The sequence below is a fragment of the Equus quagga genome, chromosome 10 (assembly GCF_021613505.1).
Source record: "Equus quagga isolate Etosha38 chromosome 10, UCLA_HA_Equagga_1.0, whole genome shotgun sequence".
Taxonomy (NCBI): Eukaryota; Metazoa; Chordata; class Mammalia; order Perissodactyla; family Equidae; genus Equus; species Equus quagga.
The window spans coordinates 79,852,129-79,872,496 of NC_060276.1; the positions used below are offsets into that span (position 1 = coordinate 79,852,129).

At 42.5% G+C, this 20,368-nt stretch overlaps 1 protein-coding gene and 1 non-coding gene across 4 annotated transcripts in view; one reads left to right on the plus strand and one right to left on the minus strand.

Annotated features, from left to right (window-relative positions):
- PHF8 (PHD finger protein 8) overlaps nucleotides 1–6,015 on the minus strand; it is a 109,769-nt gene extending 103,754 nt beyond the window's left edge. For 2 of the 3 annotated variants that reach the window (XM_046673335.1, XM_046673333.1), the window contains exons 1-2: nucleotides 5,608–5,870; nucleotides 4,499–4,688 (exon numbers count right to left, since the gene is read on the minus strand). In XM_046673335.1, the coding sequence (XP_046529291.1) occupies nucleotides 4,499–4,596 (98 nt within the window). In that variant the 5' untranslated portion in view covers nucleotides 4,597–4,688; nucleotides 5,608–5,870. The other variant, XM_046673334.1, reaches the window with a different exon arrangement.
- Nucleotides 6,016–7,393: 1,378 nt separating this feature from the next.
- On the plus strand, nucleotides 7,394–7,498 carry LOC124246215 (U6 spliceosomal RNA). The gene has a single exon (XR_006890424.1). It is a non-coding gene; the product is annotated as a U6 spliceosomal RNA (small nuclear RNA).
- The last annotated feature ends 12,870 nt before the right edge of the window (nucleotides 7,499–20,368 follow it).

Below are 20,368 nucleotides of genomic sequence, written 5' to 3' on the forward strand. Positions count from 1 at the left end.
AACATAAAATAGATAATTTGAATAGTCCTATACTATTAAATAAATTGAATTCATAATTTTAAAACTCTCCAAAAAGTTAAAGATTAGGCAGGGTGTTTAGCATAGTGACTGGCACATTAGCTAGTGCTCAATAAACAAGGGCCATTACCATTTTATTTATATCATCACAACCACTCTCAGGGAAATTGAGGCGTCACAGAGAAAATCCTTTGCTAAAAAGTAAGAGAGTCAAAATTTGAACCCAGATCTGAAGCCAGTGCCATTTCCTCTAGAGCTTAGAATACACACCACAGCCACCTCCTTGGGCATGTGCCAACCAATACTTCCTTTATAGACAGAAAAACTGTAAAAAGGTAAGGTTTTGCCAAAGCCCAAACATCAATAATGCTCACCAACTAACTTTCTCCACCAGTGTACAGCAATGATTCTCAAAAGTTAGGATGCATTAGAATCTACCGGTTTGTTAAAATATAGATTACTGGGTCTCAACCCAAGAATTTGCATTTTTAACAAATTCCCAGTTAATGAACTACACTTTGAAAACAACAATATACAGTAATGATATGTCAGCCCGCCCATCCCCCAACATCAGAAGCTGTCACGCTCCACAGAAAGGGAAGGAATTGAGACAGAATGTTGCTCTCAATCAGTGGTTCTGAGGGTGGCCTCCACTCATCTACTGAATCAGAAACCCTACAGGTGGGGCCTACCTATCTTGTCTTTTAATAGGTCTTCCAAGTGATTCTGATGCATGCTAAAGTTTGAGAACCACTGCTCTACAAATCAAAGTGTTTTTGCAAAACCCAGCCCTTTACAGCAGGAGAAATAGAGCTGTACCATCTTTTTACCACTTTTGAAAACCTGGGCTCTGAAGCCAGAAAATTCTAAGATCAAATACAGACTTAGAAAGTAACTGAGCCTCCATGAATTCCAGATTCTCACCAGCAAAATGGAATAGTTGCCTTCCTTGCTATAACCTTTCCAGGAAGTAATTTGGCATTACTAATCCCTAACTGGACTTTAAGAAATGTAGTCTATGAAGTCATCAGAGATGTGAACAGACTGATATCACCTATAGGCATTTACAGGCTTAACTGCTGTGAGCAACCACAAAAAGAGCACAATATTTGGTAATTTTCAATCATGCTGAAGTACAAACTTAAATGGAGCACTGTGCACCTAGTGTGTGTGTGTGAGAGCCAGCGAGCAATGCACTGAGTAAGCAAGACCAACCACCCACCAAGGACCTGATTCTCAGCTGGCTCCCTTGTTCTCTGGCTGCCCATACAGAGAAGCATAAGAAGAGATAAAAACTTGGTTTCTTTCACAGAAAAAAATAAGGCAGTTAATTTGTGTCAGGGTGTACACAGAAATACAGGACTCACCACAGAAATGTGATTAAGGGGGTGCCTGGCTCATAAACTCATTTCCACATTTGTAATTTTGGAATTCTTAAAGGCCTCAGTGGTGTTCCTTGTAAACGTAAAATCTCTACTGTGCAAAGGTGTTCACCATGATGTTTTTCTTTTTGTTTTAACCAGCACTCACATCAAAATGCAAAACATTTCCAGAACCCCCAAAGTTCCCCTCACATCACAATATTATTTATAATATAAAAAAGTAGAAATAACATAAGTATCCAACCCAGAGGAAATGATGGAGTAACTGATGACACATACATACAGTGGGATATCAGAAATCAGGTTTAGATGAGTATTTAATTACCTGGTAAAATACATTATAATGTTAAGTAGGAATAAAAGTCAGGTTACAAAATGGTATTTATAACACAATCCCATGTTGTAAAAATAGTGTATTCTAAGTCAAATGACAGGAGTTAACGCAACAAAAAATTTAACAGTGGACTGTGATGGATATTAGACCCATAGGTAATTTTTTATTTCCTTCTTTACTCTTTTTGTATATTTTCTACAATGAGCATGTCTCACCTATATAAATCAGGAAAAAATTTAAAACATTATTTAAAAAAGAAATATCTAACTTTCAAGGCTGAGCATGGATTGAGATAATTTATACAAAGTCGCTGTCATGAGGCGTGGCACATACTAAGCACTCAGGAAGCACATGTTCCTGTTTCCTGTTCCCAGACTGTGGAGTTAGGGTCTCTATATGGAGGGAAGGAGTTCACTTTCCAGGTTTGAACCTACACACTTCCTACACAATCCAAAGAAAGGCCACAGGCAATAGCTTTTTTCAAGAAGACACTCATTCGTTCGTTCAAAAATGTACTCAGTATCTGTTACATGTTTAGCGTTGAACTAGGGGATATGAAAAGTGAAAAGATATCTCTGCCCTCAGGTAGCTCTGACTAATGAGTGACACAGATGTATTTATAACTATGACATGATGAAATAATTACTTTCCATAAGGATGTACACAAAGTACAATGGGAACCCAAAGGAAGGATGCCTTTTACAGAGGAGGTATGCTGTGAATCGTAAAAGGGAGGACATTAGTAGGAATAGCATGTGCAAAGACAAAGTGGCATAAAGGAGTGTAAAAATTTCCCAGAACTATAAGTAGTTCAGTCTTGTTGGACATAAAGAACAAGGGAGGAGGAATGTGGGAAATGAGACTGATCAAGTAGATCACAAAAGGTCTTGTTTGTCACACAAAGAGACGGAATTTTTTTCCGTAGGGGAACCACCCAAAGAATTTTAAGCACAGGAGTGACTTGATCAGCACTAGCAAAGATACCAGGAATCCTGAAAGATATCTTAATCCCCACTTATTTCCAGGGGAAAGGAAGAGGCTCCATCCTCTAAGCCTCTCCCCTCTTAAATGAAATAATATGAGGCACTAAACAGAACTCTACACCTGGCAAACAGTAAATACTCAATGAAGATCAGTTGAGTATGAATTTGGATGTGCTGTATGGGACAGTCCCTGCTGAGGGCAGAACTTTAGCAGCACCAGCACCTTCAGTTTGGTCTTGGGTATGATAATAGGAATAATTCCTTTGGAAGGGACTAGTGACAAATGAAAATTCTAGAAACTAACAACATTCAACAGGAGGAGGTAGCCACATACTGCTTTGTTGTACAGTAGTCCCCCCTTATCCACAGTCAACTGCAGTCTGAACATATTAAATGGAAAATTCCAGAAATAATTCATAGGTTTTAAATTGCATGCCGATCTGAATAGCATGATGAAATCTCACGCCATCCTGCTCTGTCCCACCTGGGTGCAAATTATCCTTTTGTCCAGCTTACCCACCTTGTATACACTACCCACCCATTAGTCTCTTAGTAGCCATGTCGGTTATTAAATTGATTATCGAGGTATTGCAGTGCTTCTGTTCAAGTAACCCTTATTCTATTTAATGGCCCCAAAGTGCAAAGAGTAGTGATGCTGGCAACTTGGATGTGCCAAAGAGAAGCTGTGAAGTGATTCCTCTAAGTGAAAAGGTGAAAGTTCTCGACTTAATAAGGGAAGCAAAAAAAATCCCACGCTGAGGTTGCTAACATCTACCACAACTTTATTGTTAAATTGTTCTATTTTATTATTAGTTATCGCTGTTAATCTCTTACCATGCCTAATTTATAAATTAGACTTTATCATAGGTATGTATGTAAAGGAAGAAACACAGTATACGTAGGGTTTGTTGCCATCTGCAGTTTCAGGCATCTACTGGGGGTCTTGGAGCATATCCCTCGTGGATAAGGGGGGCCTACTGTACTCCACGGCACAAATCCCTCTCATGGTTTTCTTTCCATAGCTGGGATTTAGGTCTCAGTAATGGGATAATATTACAGTTTTATTCCACACACTAACCTCTCTGGAATCCAGGGTGACAGGTGCTTATGTGCACACATAGTTAACTGGAGGGGATTTATTAGTGGTTTTATTCCTGCTGCTTTATTCTCTTCTGCTTGATTCAATTTAGTTGGATGGTTCTGCAGATAAATACTGTAGAAATAAAATACTATTGCATTGCTGCCTCCATTTATTGAGTGCATGCAAAATGCTTTAAATAATCAGGAAGGGTGTATTAGATATATTTTATAGGTGAAGACAATGAGGCTCAGAGAGGCAAAGTAACTCATCCAAGGTTACTCTGATAGCAAGTTGCAAAACCACAACTCAAATCTTCCTTTGTTGGACTCAAATATCTCAAAAACGCAGTACTGTCTCCTCCAAAGCCAGTGTCTGAGGCAAAACAACACTGCCAGAATACAAAGATGATACTTTCTTTGTGGCTGAAAAGAAAATATTTTCTAAACAAAAAATACAAAAGAAGGGTGCAAAGAAAAAATACATATGGAAGAAAGGGAGAAATCCGAGAACAATGTCAGTTAAGCCCTAGTCTGCAAGGAAGGACGTAAGAACCTGGGTCTGGGAGGTGGGCTGGGGCTAATTCTCTACAAGAGAGGGGAAAAAAGTTTCTGAGCGAGAACCTAAAAACAGAGCTGAGAAAGGAGCGCACAAGTGAGCACCTGGCCACTGCACCCTGTCCAGCCTGGCCTGCCCTTCTTACCTGCCGTGAAACCAGTCCTGGCACATGTCACACTCGATCATGAAGCGGGTCACATCGTAAGGCAGCCGGCAGAGGCAATACACCGGCACCGAGGCCATCTTCGCCGGGCCTTGGAGCGTTCTGCGGCGGGCCGGGTTCTTAACGTCAAGAAGAGCAGGAGGTGGCAGCACGCGTCCTTTCTGGACGATGGCTGAGCACAAACAACACTTTTTAAAGAGTGAATCAGGTCCCCCAGGGTACCAACCCTCAGTTCACAAATGGGCAGTTACTGCTGCTGGGATGCAACACAGCTGGTGCGGCTGTAGGGGGCAATCGGAGAAAGTCCACTGGCCTCCAGAATTTCTTTAACAAATAAATAACGGCACTCTGCCGTCGAGGCTTTTTTTAATCCCTACCTCCTTCGGCCCCCAGAGTCAGTGATAACTTCTTTCCGGGTTTCAGGGAAATATCTGACGCCTTTTTAGGAAGCTTCTTTAATCCCTCACTGCACCCTCTCCTTGCCCGCAACCTTGCTTCCCAGGGCTCTCTATTATGACGTAAATCATAGCCTAAAGAATGAGGCTGGGGGTACCTCAGAAAAAGCCCCTTCTCTCACCCCCAAAATAGGGGCACCTAGAGAGAGATAAGGGATCCCTGGAAGTCGGCTCAGATTACTCGAAAATTACCTCGATGCCTTCAGGAACAAGGCAGACAAGACTAGTTGCCCAACTCAAATCACAGTTCTGGGGTTTCGGTCTGAGAGTTTAAATGATCTCCTTCACTCTCAAAATCATTCCATCCCCGACCAGTCGGGAGTCTCATCACTCTAACAACTGAAATAAATTTCCATCTCAAAACTGATCAGATCCTCTTCTACTTCAAAGACGACAGGGTTCTCGCTGCACCCCTGAACCTAAAAAGGATCTTTTCAAGACCCCTGCAACTGATTAGAATTTCCCCACACTCCTGCAACTAAGCAAAGATTTTTTCTTTCCACTGCTCGCAAACTGGCAGGAATCTCCTCACAGCTCCCTCAAAATGACGAGAGCTCCCTTGTCCCCCAGAACTGACAGGGATCTCATTGTAGATCCCAAAACTGACAGAATATCCTTGCAGCCCCCGAAACTTACGAGAATCTCTTCACGCCTCCCAAACTGACAGGAACCTCCTCACACCCCAAACCTGACAAGAATGCCTTCGGTCTCGACCCCTACAGGGACCTCCTCATCCGCAAAGCCGCGGGGATTCCTCACGCCCGCGGAGCTCAGTCCCACCGACGCGCCGGGGCCGGGCTGGCTCCGGGGCCGCTCGGCGCCTCGCTCAGCGGAGGCTGGGCCAGCAGTTCCGGCCCCACCGGCGGCGCGCGCCGAATTCTGGGATCGTCACGGCAACGCTGCGAACCTTGCTCGCCTTCCCCTCGTACCGCCCGCTGGGGCGCGCGGCCCGGGCCGCCCGGTGGTGCTTCAGGCCAGCTTTCTCCACAGCTCTGCCCCGGGCCCAGCCGTTCGGGCCTACTGGAGACCGCGGCTCAGGCCTACTCCGGCGGCCGCCCGGCGACCGGGCGAGCGGCGTTGTCGCTAGGCCGGCAGGAGATCGCCGCGAGCAAACCAACAAGGAATGAGATGAACCGGCAAGCCAGGGCGGAGAAAAACGGCCCGGAAAGTCGCCGGGAGAAGCCCGGTGGCGGTGGTGGGCAATTCGGAGTAGTCAATAAAGTTTATTCAAAACAACGAGGAAGTTGAGGCGGAGAGGGGAGGAGAAATATGGGGTAAACAGCTACCATATTGAGAGTGGCGGCGTCGCTGCGGAGAGGCGACCCGACCGCCATCTTATGAGGGCCGGGCGCACGAGGGAACCGCGGCAAAGGCGGGGAAGCGAGAGCCGCCAGCTCCCGCGTGACGCCATCAGGGGCGGAGCGCCACCTTGAGAAACGGGAGGCGGGGGTCGGCTGCTTTTGGACCCGCTCGTCTCTCCTAGGTACCCAATCGATGCCGAGGACTTTGAAGTGAGAGGCGGGGAAGCCGCCATGTTAAGCGAGGCAGTTGCCTGGCTCCATTTTGAGTGTGGCCAGACCTTTGCCAGGCTTCCTATTCCTGCGGGTAAGCAGGGAATGAAGCACCCCCCTCCGCCACCACAAACACACTGCTCCTCCCCAGCCTTCTCCTATGAGAAGAGGTGAACTCTGTGACTGCAAACTGCAAAATTAATAGGTGGCGGCTGGGACAGGCTTGGGCCAGAGTAGAGGCGGAGTGCTCACGGTGGCTCCCGTTTATTGAGCCCCTTAAGCGCGCTCACGCGGTCTTCGAGTCGTTTATTCTTCACCCTATAAGGAAAGCTCTGTTACTATCCCCAAGTGAGGGCACGGGCTTAGGGAAGCCAAGTGGCTTGAGTTTCAGAGCCAGGAAGTTGAACTTTGCACCCTCAACTACCCCCGCATTCTGTACTCGGTCCTTTGCTCCTAGTTCCTCCGTAAAGCTTATGTCAACTTCCCAGCTCCCTCTGAACTGTCTCTTCCTTGACCCGCACTGGTTCAGTTCAGATACAGTTAAAGGATCTCCATGCACATATCCCATGATTTTCTGACGACAGCCTGAGGGTGGGGTGGGAGAAGAGAGTGAGTGAATGGAACTCCACACACATGCTTCAAGATGGCGCTGGTTTTCTCAGACATTCTGGAATATTGTCTAGGAATCCTCTTACTATTGCATTGTTTCAAAGGGTCCCACCGCTTTGAAGAAGAAAATGTGTGTGTGCGCACTAGTTGCCAAAGTGATGGTGGGTTAGGACCTGGGGATACAGTGGTGAAAAGAGAGACTGCAGTGGGAAATTGACAGCCATGTGGGAAACAAGCTTGAAAATAAACAATTGGACTGCAATATCCAGTAAGCTTTTTTAGCTTCACAAGGAGGCAGGAGGGTGTTGGCTTCAGCAGCACATATATTAAAATTGGAAAGACAGAGAAGATTAGCATGGCCCCTGCACAAGGATGATATGCAAATTCATGAAGAGTTCCATAATAAAAAGTAGAGGGAGAAGGTGGCAGGAGGGAGGAGGCTTGTTGCATTAGTCACGGAAAAAAAGGATGAGGCCTGAATCAGGATAATTGCAGCAGGGGTAGAAACGGACCAGATAAAGTGGGCTATTTTGGAAGTTGAATAGGCAGAGCTTGGGGACTAATTGAAAATAGTGAGTCTGTGAGTGAAAGGAGTGTGAGTTCATTTCTGGGTTGCATGTCAGAGTGGATGATGGTGCCATTGACAGAGCCGGGGTACACAAAGGAAAAGCAGTTTTGGTGGGGAAGAAGAGACTAAGTTCAGTTTGGAGTATGTTGAGTTAAGGTGTATGTGGAACATTAATTCACTCACCCAGCAATTCTTTATTGAGCATCTACTATGCACCAGGCACTGTGTAATGGTGGGCCCTCCAGAACCAGTTCACCTGACCTCATCTTATCAACAGAGTAATTAAGAGTGGGTTTTCAGGAACTGAGAACCCTTGCCCAGTTCAGGCCAGTTGAGACCACCAACCCATTGACTAGGCCTATGTCTAGTGACCTTTTTGATGTCAAGGAGCTAAAAACTCCACCCTCAGATCATGGTAATGCTGCCATTTTGTGAACATGCTTCCTATGAAGAGGCATGAAGCTTGACTACGCTTGCACAGATCATCAGTTACCTCACTTTTCCTTACCTCCAATCATCTATTCCCACACTTCAGACCATCTTGCCCCCTACCCCATAAATATCGCTGAGTCTCCATTTTCGGGGAGGTGGATTTGAAATTCCTCCCCCTTCCTCACTTGCCTGCCTTGTGATTAAATCCTCTCTCTGCTGCAATCTCACTGTCTCAGTGATTGGCTTTCTGGGCAATAGGCAGAAACAAACCTGGTTTGGTAACAACTGTGCTAGGTGCTGAGGATGTAGTGGTAACCCAGATAAGTTCCTGGTCTTCCTTGTGCTGACATTCTACTGGGGGATCAGTCAATAATCAAATGAGTACAATTTCATTCATATATTAATTGAGCACTTCCTATATACCAGGCACTGTTGTAGGCACTGGGGATTCAGAAAAACTCCCTGCCCTCCTGTGATTCACATTCCAGCGAAGGAGACAGACAATAAAGTGAGTCAAGTAAGAAGATTTCAGATTGCAGTGAGTGCTATGAAGAAAATAGAACAAGTTATGGCATGACGATTTGGAAGATGGAAGGTAGTCTATTTTAGATAGGGTAGTCAAGGAAGGCCTCTTGGAGAAGGTGATGTGTGAGCTGAGAGCTGAATAAGAAGAACTGGCCAGGGACAGAGCAGAAGGAATAAAAAGTGCAAAATCCCTAGTGTCATGGCGGGGGGGGTGGGGGCGGGGGGCAGTTCAGGGCACCCTCTCCAATAACATTTATGTTGGACCAAGCATTTATGATGGACTGGGCTGGGTACAGCTTGGGGTGGGGGTCTCCGGACATGAGTAAGAGACCCTGTATATACCCTTAAGAAGTATACAATCCAATGAAGGAGGTAAGGTTCAATGAATAACAAGGCTGAAAAAGGTCAAACCCTAAGTCTGTCTAGAGGTATGAGCAACATGTGTGGGAACAGAGAGCCACAATTAACTCAAATATGTTCAGTGAGTGTGTCGGAAAAATCTTCATAGGAGATGGCATTTGACCCAGGTACAGTGGTACTCACCCCTAAAAGTTCCTCCCCAGTGTTCTTAGGAGGTGAGGTGGGGGTGCTAAAGGATAATGGGGAAGGCAAAGCTGTCAGGGGGCTGAATCTGAGACAGTGAGATTTGCTAGCAAAGGAACTGTTTGCACTGCCATGGATGGGAGGCAGCTGGTTGCTGCCCTGGAAATGTGTGTTCCAGTTGTGTCTCTCATAGCGTCAGTGCACAATCCGAACTGGGTGCCATAATACAAGGTGTCCCTGGAAACCTTCCTCCTCTACCCCACCTCCACTTGACAATTGTAAACATTTATTTTTAATTTCACAGGCAATAGTATATAGATTCCCATTGTAAACATTCAAACAGGGTGAAGATCTTCCTGACCACCGCTCAATCCCTGCTTTTATTTCCATAGAGGGAACCTCAGCAAGCTCTTTTCCAATTCATCTTTCTGCATATATGTACATCTAAGTGTTGAGATGAAAAATGATGAGGGCTAAAGTAAGCTATAAAATAGATGAGGAAAAGGGAAAAAATATAAGAAGATATACAGATGGCCAACAGGCACATGAAAAGATGTGGAACATCACTAGAGAAACGCAAATCAAAATCACAATGAGCTATCACCTCACACCCATCAGAATGGCTATTATTAAAAAGACAAGAAATAAGTTTTGGTGAGGATGTGGAGAAAACAGAATTCTCATACACTGCTGGTGGGAATGTGAATTGGTGCAGCCACTGTGGAAAACAGTATGGAAATTCCCCAAGAATTAAAAATAGAACTACTATATGATCCAGCTATTCCACTTCTGGGTATTTATCCAAAGAATATGAAAACACTAATTTGAAAAGTTATGTGCACCCTTATGTTCATTGCAGCACTATTCACAATAGCCAAGACTTGGAAGCAATCTAAGTGCCCATGAATAGATGAATGGATAAAGAAGATGTGGGGTGTATATATACAACGGAATACTATTCAGCCATAAAAAAGATGAAATCTTGCTATATGCAACAGCATGGATGGACCTTGAGGATATTATGCAAAGTGAAATAAGTCAGACGGAGAAAGACAAATACCATATGATTTCACTCATATGTGGAAGATAAACAACAACAACAAACAAACACAGATACAGAGAACAGATTGGTGGTTACCAGAGGAGAAAGAGGTGGGGAGAGGGTGAAAGGGGCAAAGGGGCATACGTGTATGGTGACAGATGGAAACTAGACTGTTGGTGGTGAACATGATGTAGTCTATACAGAAGTCAAAATATGGTGATGTACACCTGAAACCTATATTTTATAAACCAATGTTACCTCAATAAAGGTAGATAGATAAATAATGAATAAAAAGGCGGGGAGGGGCCGGCCCCGTGGCCAAGTGGTTGAGTTCGTGCACTGCGCTTCGGCAGCCCAGGGTTTCGCCGGTTCAAATCCTGGGCGCGGACATGGCACTACTCATCGGGCCACGCTGGGGCAGCATCCCACGTGCCACAACTAGAAGGACCCACAACTAAAAATACACAACTATGTACCGGGGGCCTTTGGGGAGAAAAAGGAAAAAATAAAATCTTAAAAATAAGTGGGGGCAGGGGAATGAAGAAAAATTTCATGGGGAAGAACAGGCTTGCTCCAAAACAGACTTGAAAGTACAAGGACAGTGAAAACAAAAGACAAAATAATGACATTATCTGAAAATTTACTGTGTGCTAAGAACTGTTCTAAACTCTTTATGTGCATTAACACACTTAATCCTTACAGCAACCCTAAGAGGTAGTACTACTGCTATCCTCATTTTATGGATGAAGAAGCTGAGTATAGAGGCTTTAAATCACTTGCTCAAGGTCACATAGCTAGTATGTATACAAGCTGGGGTTCCTGGCAATATAGGTCCAGAGTCCAGGCTCTTCACGACTCCATTATACCACTGCTGTGGATTTAACAGCAACTGGAGACTGACATCCATGCAATGGGAGAAGGCGATCAACAGTTCTTTGCATAATTTGAATCACAGAAGCAAAACTTGATTTACACTAACTTGGAATAAAAACTAACACTATAGTCCCCCAGGTGCCAGACTAAGTAGCTGAGAACACCAACCCACTCCTCTAGGGCCAGCTTTAGGGGGTATGCCACCTGTGCAGAGCTCTGCTCCCAGAAGGGGCTGCAGGCTTGGTTTAATGCTCTGCTGTCGCTGTCTTGAAATTCTTATAATTTTATCTTTGTACCTGTGTCTTGTAAATGTAGTCCAGTGTGACAATGGAGCACACACATGAGCAGAAGAGATGCACTGGGTGGCAGTGCACACAGCCTGTGGGCACGGCAGGTGGTGTGCATGCTGAGCAGTTGGTCAGGCCGCCTGGCATGCACAAGTACATCTTGGGCAGTCCAGGCCACCATGGGGCCCAGGGGGGGACGTTGGGCCACTGACAACAGTGGTAAGGAGCAGCGGTAGTGTCGGTGGCGATAGCCCTGAAAGAAAGGATGGCCTCTGCATGGGGGCAGTGATGGCACCCGTGGTGACAGGCAATCTTGCCCTTGTGTCACCAAAGCCTGTCCCTGCAGCATCTGCACAAATAGTAACTCTGGCCTGAGCACTGAGACAGGAACTGCTGGTGCTCAGGCAGTAAACTTTGCCAGTAAATTATTACAAAATAAAAGTGTACCCATGGATATTGCAGTAAAACACATCAGAGGGTTATTAGAATTCTTTGAAGAGTTTAGAATCTCTAGTTTTGAAAACTGGTGCAACATTGCAAAGCGTATATCCACAGGCTTAGAAATGGAAATTAAATTTAAAGACCATCACATTAGACACATTAGACAAAAAGCTTTGGGTGAACCAATTATTAATGAGGAAAACAATTTAAAAGTGTTTTCCTTGTACTTGAATATACAGTGGTAGAATGCATAAAACAGACATTTTGAATTATAAATAAATCATGAAGGCATTTTCCATTTCTTTTATGACCTTGTCTTAGTCTGTTCAGGCTTCTATAACAAAAATGCCATAGACTGGGTGGCTAATAAAAATTTATTTCTCCCAGTTCTGGAGGCTAAAAGTCCAAGATCAAGGCGCTGGCAGACTCAGTGTCTGGTGAGAGCCTGCTTTATGGTTCATAGATGGCCATCTTCTTGCAGTGTTGTGAACGCGGTGAAGGAGCTCTTCAGGGGTCTCTTTTTTTTTTTAAGATTTTATTTTTTCCTTTTTCTTCCCAAAGCTCCCTGGTACATAGTTGTATATTCTTCATTGTGGGTCCTTCTAGTTGTGGCATGTGGGACGCTGCCTCAGCGTGGTTTGATGAGTGGTGCCATGTCCGCGCCCAGGATTTGAACCAACGAAACACTGGGCCGCCTGCAGCAGAGCGCGCGAACTTAACCACTCGGCCATGGGGCCAGCCCCTTCAGGGGTCTCTTTTATAAGGACACTAATCTCATTCATTAGGGCTCTTCTCTCAAACCTAATCACCTACCGAAGCTCACACCAGGGGCTAGGATTTCAACATATGGATTTTGGGGGGAAACATTCATTCAGTCTCTGGCAGACCTCCACAGTTACAGGAAACATCAGAGGAAACATTAAATGCCATTGTATAAATTTATATTTAAAATTAGATTCAGACTTACACAAAACTGATTTGTATAAAGAGTTAAATCTTTTTAGAAAAATTATTCCACAAGAATCATTAGCTCTAGAGCCAGCTCTAATGGCCTAGTGGTTAAAGTTTGGTGCTCTCACCGCTTCCGCTGGTCACAGAACCACACCACTCATCTGTCAGTTGCCATGCTGTAGTGGTGGCTCACATAGAAGAACTAGAAGGAATTATGACAAGGATATAAGGATATACAACCATGCACTGGGGCTTTGGGGAGGAAAAAAAAAGAGTAAGATGGGCAAGAGATGTTAGCTCAGGGCGAATCCTTCTCTGCAAAAAAAAAAAAAAAAAAAAAAGAACCATGAGCTCTAGACACATCAAAATTTGTATTTTGAAATAATTCATCAGAAATCTATCACAATGTTGTCACAGCCTACAAGAAACAGCACTAGTAACAGTTGGATCAGCAGAAAGCTCCTTCTCAAAATGAAAAGTTATCAAGTATTATTTGCCACCTTGTGACTGAGTTTGCTTTCAATTATATTGGTTGAAAACAGAGTTGCTAAAAACTAAATTTGGATGACTAAATAATTGAATTTGCAGAAAAGTAAGCCATAAAAATCTTATGATCAATCAAGATATCACATTTGTAACATGTTATTTATTATATAAATTATGATAAAAATGCTACTCTGCAATTTGTAAGTTTATGCTGTTATTCATGTATCATTATTATGTTTTATAAGTAATAAAATAGTTTTAAATGGAAAAACTTTATATTTTAGTACTGTTAACTGTGCTTCTTGCTTCTCCCCTGATTTTTGAACAAGGAGCCCTCCATTTTCCTTTTGCACTGGGCCCCAGAAATTATGTAGCAGCCTCCCACTCCTGGCTGGATGGTAATTGTGAGGTGATTTGAGGGAATTGTAGCCACTTAGTCTCACTGCTCTAACCAAACTCCTCTCCACTGGGAGTGAGGGGAGAGGGAGGAGTGGCTAGATACAGGATGACAACATAGAAATATGGAGATTAGTGTAGATGTTTATCATTTTCACGTGAACAGGATCATACGGTCCATATTATTTGACCAATTGCTTTCTTCACTTGGCAATATGTCTTGGAGATCTTTGTACCAAAAAAAGAAAAATCACCCTTGTTCTCTTTTTGAATTCTTATTCAGGGAATTCCATAATTTGGATGGATCTTGATTTATTTCTACACTACCCTGATGGATATTTAAAGTGATTTTATTTTTCACTAATACAGAGCTTCAGTGAACATAGTGGTAGGGGCCTCCTTGTGCACAGGCGTGTTTCTCCAGGTGGACACTCGGAAGTGGTTTGCTGGGCCATGGGGTATGGACATTTTCAAATTTAATACATACTGCCATGGCCTTTCAAAAGCACTATGCCAATTTTCACTCCCATCAGCAATGTATCTTCATATTTCCTAAGACTCTGAGCTTTAAATTGTTTGCCAATCTGATAGATGAAAAAAATGGTAACTCGTATTTGTTTATTTTTTAATTTGCGTTCTCCCTTCACTAGTGAAGTTGAGCGTCTTTTCCTATGATGTTCATTGGCCCATCCTCTGTGAACCGTTTGTTTGTAACCTTTGCCTAATTTTTCTTACAGGGTTGTTTTGTCTTTTCCTTATTGAGTTGTGTCATTTATATTTCTGGATATTAACTCTTTGTTCTGTATGTTGCTGATATTTTCCCATAGTTTGTAACGTGTGTATGGTTTGTGTTATAGAGAAGTTTTAAATGTTTGTATAGTCATTTGATATATTTATATAAATCTTTTCCTCTGTGGCTTTTCCATCTTGTTTATTGTTTGAGACCTTCCTTATCCAAGGCAACAACCATGTTATCTTTTTTCTTCTTCTGTTATAATGCTGTCCATTCATGTCTTTCATTACCTTAGACTTATTTCCTTCTCAAAACCTTTGCATGTCTCCTATCTGGAACTCTCTTCCCCCAGATCTTCCTAAGGCTGGCACTTTCAGGACTCAGCTCAAATATTACTTCTTCCAAAAGGCCTTCCCTGACCACCCTAACTAAATTAACCACCCACTCTCCAGTAAGGTGAGCCCTATTTCATTACCTTGATTTATTTTCTTCATAGGTCATCTCTCTCTGAAGTCATCTAATTTATTTGTTCGTTCATGGTCTGTCTCTTCTTAGATTGTAAACTCCATGAGAGTAAGGACTTTGTCTTGTTCCCAGCTTCTAGAATACTTTTACAGTTTTTTCTAGTGAATTTGATGTGATGTAGGGATGCGTTTATTTTTTTCCAAAAGGATAACTATTGTCTCAACACCAGGACTCCCTTTTCTAAATGAGAATTATTTCAGTCTTCCTGTTTTTCTACTCCTAGTAAATATTGAATGGGTCGAGGATAGTTATGATTATTATTCAGTCCAGCGGTTCTCAACCCTGGTGGTGTATCAGAATCACACTTGTAGATTTTTTTTAATTTTTTTATTTTTTGAGGAAGATTAGCCCTGAGCTAACTACTGCCAATCCTCCTCTTTTTGCTGAGGAAGACTGGCCCTGAGCTAACATCCATGCCCATCTTCCTCTACTTTTATACGTGGGATGCCTACCACAGCACGGCTTTTGCCAAGCGGTGCCATGTCCGCACCAGGGATCCAAACTGGTGAACCCCGGGCCTCTGAGAAGTGGAACATGCGAACCTAACCGCTGCGCCACCGGGCCGGCCCCTAGATTTTTTTTTAATTTAGATATAGAATGTGATTCCTTTTCTAGGGCTGCTTTAACAAAGTACCACAAACTGGATGGCTTAAAACAACAGAGATTTATTGTTTCACAGTTTTGGCGGCTAAAAGTCCAGAATCAAAGTGTTGGCAGGGTTATGATCTCTCTGGAAAGTGTAGTAGAGCATCCTTCCTTGCCTCTTTCTAGCTACTGGTGGTTGCAATCCTTGACATTCCTTCACTTGCAGATACATTGCTCTGCCTTCATTGTCACATGGTGTTCTCCTTCTGTCTGAATTTTCCTCTTCTTATAAGGATCCCAGTCATTGGATTAATGTAGTATGACCCCATTTTAACATGATTACATCTGCAAAGACCATATTTCCAAATAAGGTCACAATCACAGATTCTGGATGGACGTGAATTTTGGGGGGACACTATTCTGCTTCACTAGGTCTGTAGTGGAGGCCTAGCATCCTTAATTTTTAAAAGCTTCACAGATTTGACAAATATCGATGTTCACCTGGAAAGGTAAACATGGGAGAATAACTAGAACATTTCTGACAAAAAGAAAATGATAGAGAACTAGTTCTGTCAGATATTAAAAATACTACAAAAATAAAATGATTAAAACAGTTTGGTACAAGGAAAGAATTAGATCAATGAAAAACCTAGACCCTGTAAGTAGATCCAAATACATAAAGGAATTTAGTTTATGATAAAGGTGGCAATTGGAATCAGTGGAAAAGAGGGGGGAAAGAGGGCTTATTCTATAAATGGCGCTCAGATAATTGGTTATTTAGTAGTGAGTTGGGGAGTGGGGTATCTTTATGTCACTCCTTATACCAAAATATAATTCTAGTAGGATCAGAAGTAGAAATGGAAAAAAGTGAAAACATAATTCTAGAAGAAAATATGAATGTACTTATTTGTACTCTAGCAATGGGGATGGCCCTTTTAAAGCAAAATCCTAAACTCAGATGCCAATAAAAAAATTATTGATGAATTTGACTACATAAAAGTTAAAAGCTTCATGAGGAAAAAAATACCATAAACAAATTCAAGAGATCAACAAAACTAGAAAAATATATTTGCAACACACATGACAAAGGGCTAGTTTCTTTAATTTACAATGAGTTCAGAAGAATCAATATGAAGAAGGAAAAACCCAACAGTAAAATGAGCTAAAGAATAAGCAAGTGATTTACAGAGAAAGACATACACACATCAATAGAGATTTGAAAAGATGTTCAATCTTATCCATGATTAAAGAAATATAGATCAAACCAATAAAATAACATCTTCACCTATCATATTGGGAAATGTTTGAAGTTTGATTATATGCAGAGCAAGTGAGGATATGAGGTAATAGATACTTTTGAACACTGCCGGTGAGACTGTAAGTTGGTGCAACTTTTTGCAAGTACAACTTGGCAATATATATCAAAAGAGAACATACACATATTCTTTGACTGAATATTGTGGGCCTTGATAGAACCTTCTCAGCAATCATTCCCCACTTTTTCCTTTCTAACAATTTGTAGATTTTTGTGTGTCTATTCTTCCCACTCATAGCCCATGTATTTGGGGGTAAATTGATCCTACTCCCAGTTCTTCTGGCTACAGGCATTATTAGTGTGGGGGAGGACTCGTGACCTAAGCAAGCCAATTAGAGTGCAACTTGGTGTCCTGCTCACTTGAAATGCTGGGTCAGAAGTTTTTTCTTCTCTGGTGGACTTAAAGGAAGAGACTCAGCCTCCATTGCTACTGGCAGCCATCTCCTGGGCCCCTTGGCTAAAGCAATGGTTCTCAGACTTTAGTGTGCATCGGAGTCACTTAGTTTGTTAAAATACAGATTGCTGATCTCCACCCACAGAGTTTCCGATTCTGTAGGCCTGAGGTAGAGACCAAGAATTTCCTTTTCTAAGAAGTTCGTAGGCGATGCTGATGCTGTTGGTCCAGGGACCACACTTGGAAAAACACTTGGATAAAGTAGGGGCTGCAGAGCAGAGAGACTGAAAGAAACTGGGTAGCTCTAGCTTACTCTACCACTGGAGTTGTTTTTTGTTATTTGCAACCAAAAGCATCCTAACCAATTACTCAGCCATCTTGCCACTAAAAGTTTACCCTATGTATATCCTTGCAGAAGTTCACCAAAATACATGTCCATGGATGATCACTGCAGCATTGTTTGTAATAGCTAAAACTGGAAGCAATCAAAGCACTTATCAATAGGGAATGAATCCATCTGATGGAATAATCCACCTAATGGAATACTGTGTAGTGCTAAAAATTATGAAATAGTCTGTGTATGCTCATAGAGAAATATCTCTAAGATATATTAAGTATAAAAAAATCATGATGAATAGAAGGGAATAATTTATACTTTTTAAACAAAAGAATAGACAGATAAATATATGCAGGTATATGCTTATTTATTTCCTGGAAGGTTAATTCTGATTAAGAATGTGTATATTTGAGGAGAGGGGTTGGGATTGAGGTGGTGCAAGAGGCTTTTCAGTCTTCATTTTATACATTTTTATTCTGTTTGAATTGTCCTACTTTAGGTAAATTTTCCCTTTTTTAAAAAATAAAATGTTGGGGCTGGCCCAGTGGCATAGCGGTTAAGTGCACACGTTCTGCGTCGGTGGCCTGGGGTTCGCTGGTTCAGGATCCTGGGTGCGGACATGGCACCGCTCCTCAAGCCATGCTGTGGCAGGTGTCCCACATATAAAGTGGAGGAAGATGGGCATGGATGTTAGCCCAGGGCCAGTCTTCCTCAGCAAAAAGAGGAGGATTGGCAGCAGATGTTAGCTCAGGGCTAATCTTCCTCAAAAAAAAAATGTCATTTGGAGTTATCTGGGCAAGGCATAGGGCAATTTTAACTTCCTTATTTTTATTTCTATATTGAAAAAACAACTAAAAATGTTATATTATTTTTAAAAGATTAAATCATGAAAAGATGAATGGAAAACTAAAAACTTCTCAGGCACTCTGATGTGCAGCCAGGCTTGAGTGCCACTGACATGGTACATAGGTTATAAACCGGTAAAGATTTATCCCTATCCAGATTGAGACTCAACTAGGGAGCTGCTTATTATACTTTAATGTGCACATGAATTACCTAGGGATCTTGTTAAAATACAGATTCTGATTGAGTAGATCTGAGGTGGGGCCCAATATTCTGCATTTCTAATAGGCTCTCAAGTGATGCTAATGTTGCTGGACCACTGATCACACTTTGATAGCAAGAAAAATGAAGGAGAAGAGGAAGAAGAAGAAAGTTGGGAGGGGGCCATGAAGATAGAGAGGGAGGGACAGATATGAGACTACAGAAGTAGAATAATTGGGCATGTGAGATGAGGAAAGAGTCTGGGATGATGAGGTTTCTGGCCTGGGTGATGTGAGAATGGTGGTAACATTAACCACAGATAGAAGTATCAAGCTGGAGGAGGAGGAGGTATAGGAAACAGTCCAGGAGTGGGAGCAAGACTTCACATTTAAACATATTGAGTTGTGATTTTTCTGGAAGAGTATTATGTGGACTTGTCCAGCAGACCATTTGAACTCTGCTTCTGGTCAGTAGAGTTCAGTTAGAGGTATATTGGGGAGTTATCTGTATAAAGTTGAGGCCATAGGGTAGGATCAAACTGACCAGGGAGAAAGAATAGTGAGAAGATAGCTGAGAACAGAAACTCTGAGCAATGCTAATCTTAAGAGACATGCTATGTAAGGAAACGAAGCAGTCAGAGAGGCAGTAGATACTCTACTTAGAAGACTAGACATTCTGAAGGGCCCTCCTACTACAGCACAACTAGATCCTGCATAAAGCATAATTTTTATCATGTTTTGTACGTGTGAGTTAGCAACTGCTGCATAATAAACTATCCCAAAACTCAGTGGCTTGAAACCAAATCATTTATTATTGCTCATGAGTCTATGGGTTGCCTACTTAGCTCTGCTGATCTGGACTAGGATTGGCTGATCTTGGCTGGGCTCACTCATGTATCTGTGGTCCACTGCTGGGTTATCTGGGGGCTGCTAGGTCTAGGGTGGTCTTGGCTGGTATGGATGGACAACTGGGTCTCTCATCTTCCAGAAAGGTAACCCAGGCTCATTTGCGTGGTAGTTCCAGGAGTCAAAGAGAGTGAGCAGAAGCATGCAAGATTTCTTGAGGCCTAGGCTTGGAACTGACATAATAGCACTTCTGCAACAGTCTATTGACCAAAGCAAAACACAAGACTAGTCCAGATTTGAAGAGTGGAGAAATAGATGCCATTTCTTTATGGGAGGAATTGCAAAAGGTGTAAATACAGGGAGATGTGGACAACTGTGGCCATTTTTGTAATCAATTTATCATGCTGGATTTACCAGAAGTAAAAGGAATCTTTAAAGAGCAAGCAAAACAAATCAAGCAAGCAAACAAAATCATGAAAACAACAGTAACAAACTCCGGTGAGCCAGCTCAGGAGAGCAAGGCACTTGAGGACACTTCCAAAAATGGAATAGAGGTATTTCCTTGGAAAACCGAGGTGCTATTACTGGAAGAAATGAGGAATGGCTGCTGGTCAGGTAGGAAAACAAACAAACAGATAGACTTCTGCCTCAGAATCCAAGAGTCTAGACTTTGTCATCAGAAAATTCTAGAAATATTTTAAAGTGACATGGAACAGTCTTGGTCTTTCTGGTCCTTGAATCCAGTGCACATGGGGCAACTTTCAGGAGTGTGACCTTAGACTCAAGACCAGTTTGTCAACCATGTCTTCTTAATGTATTGAGTGTTTTCATATCCACTAGCTTGTGTTATTCTCAGAACTACCTATGAGGGAGGTAAGGCAGGCATTATTATTCACATTTAATACCTTTTTTGTTTTTGGTGAAGAAGATTGGCCCTGAGCTAACATCTGTGCCA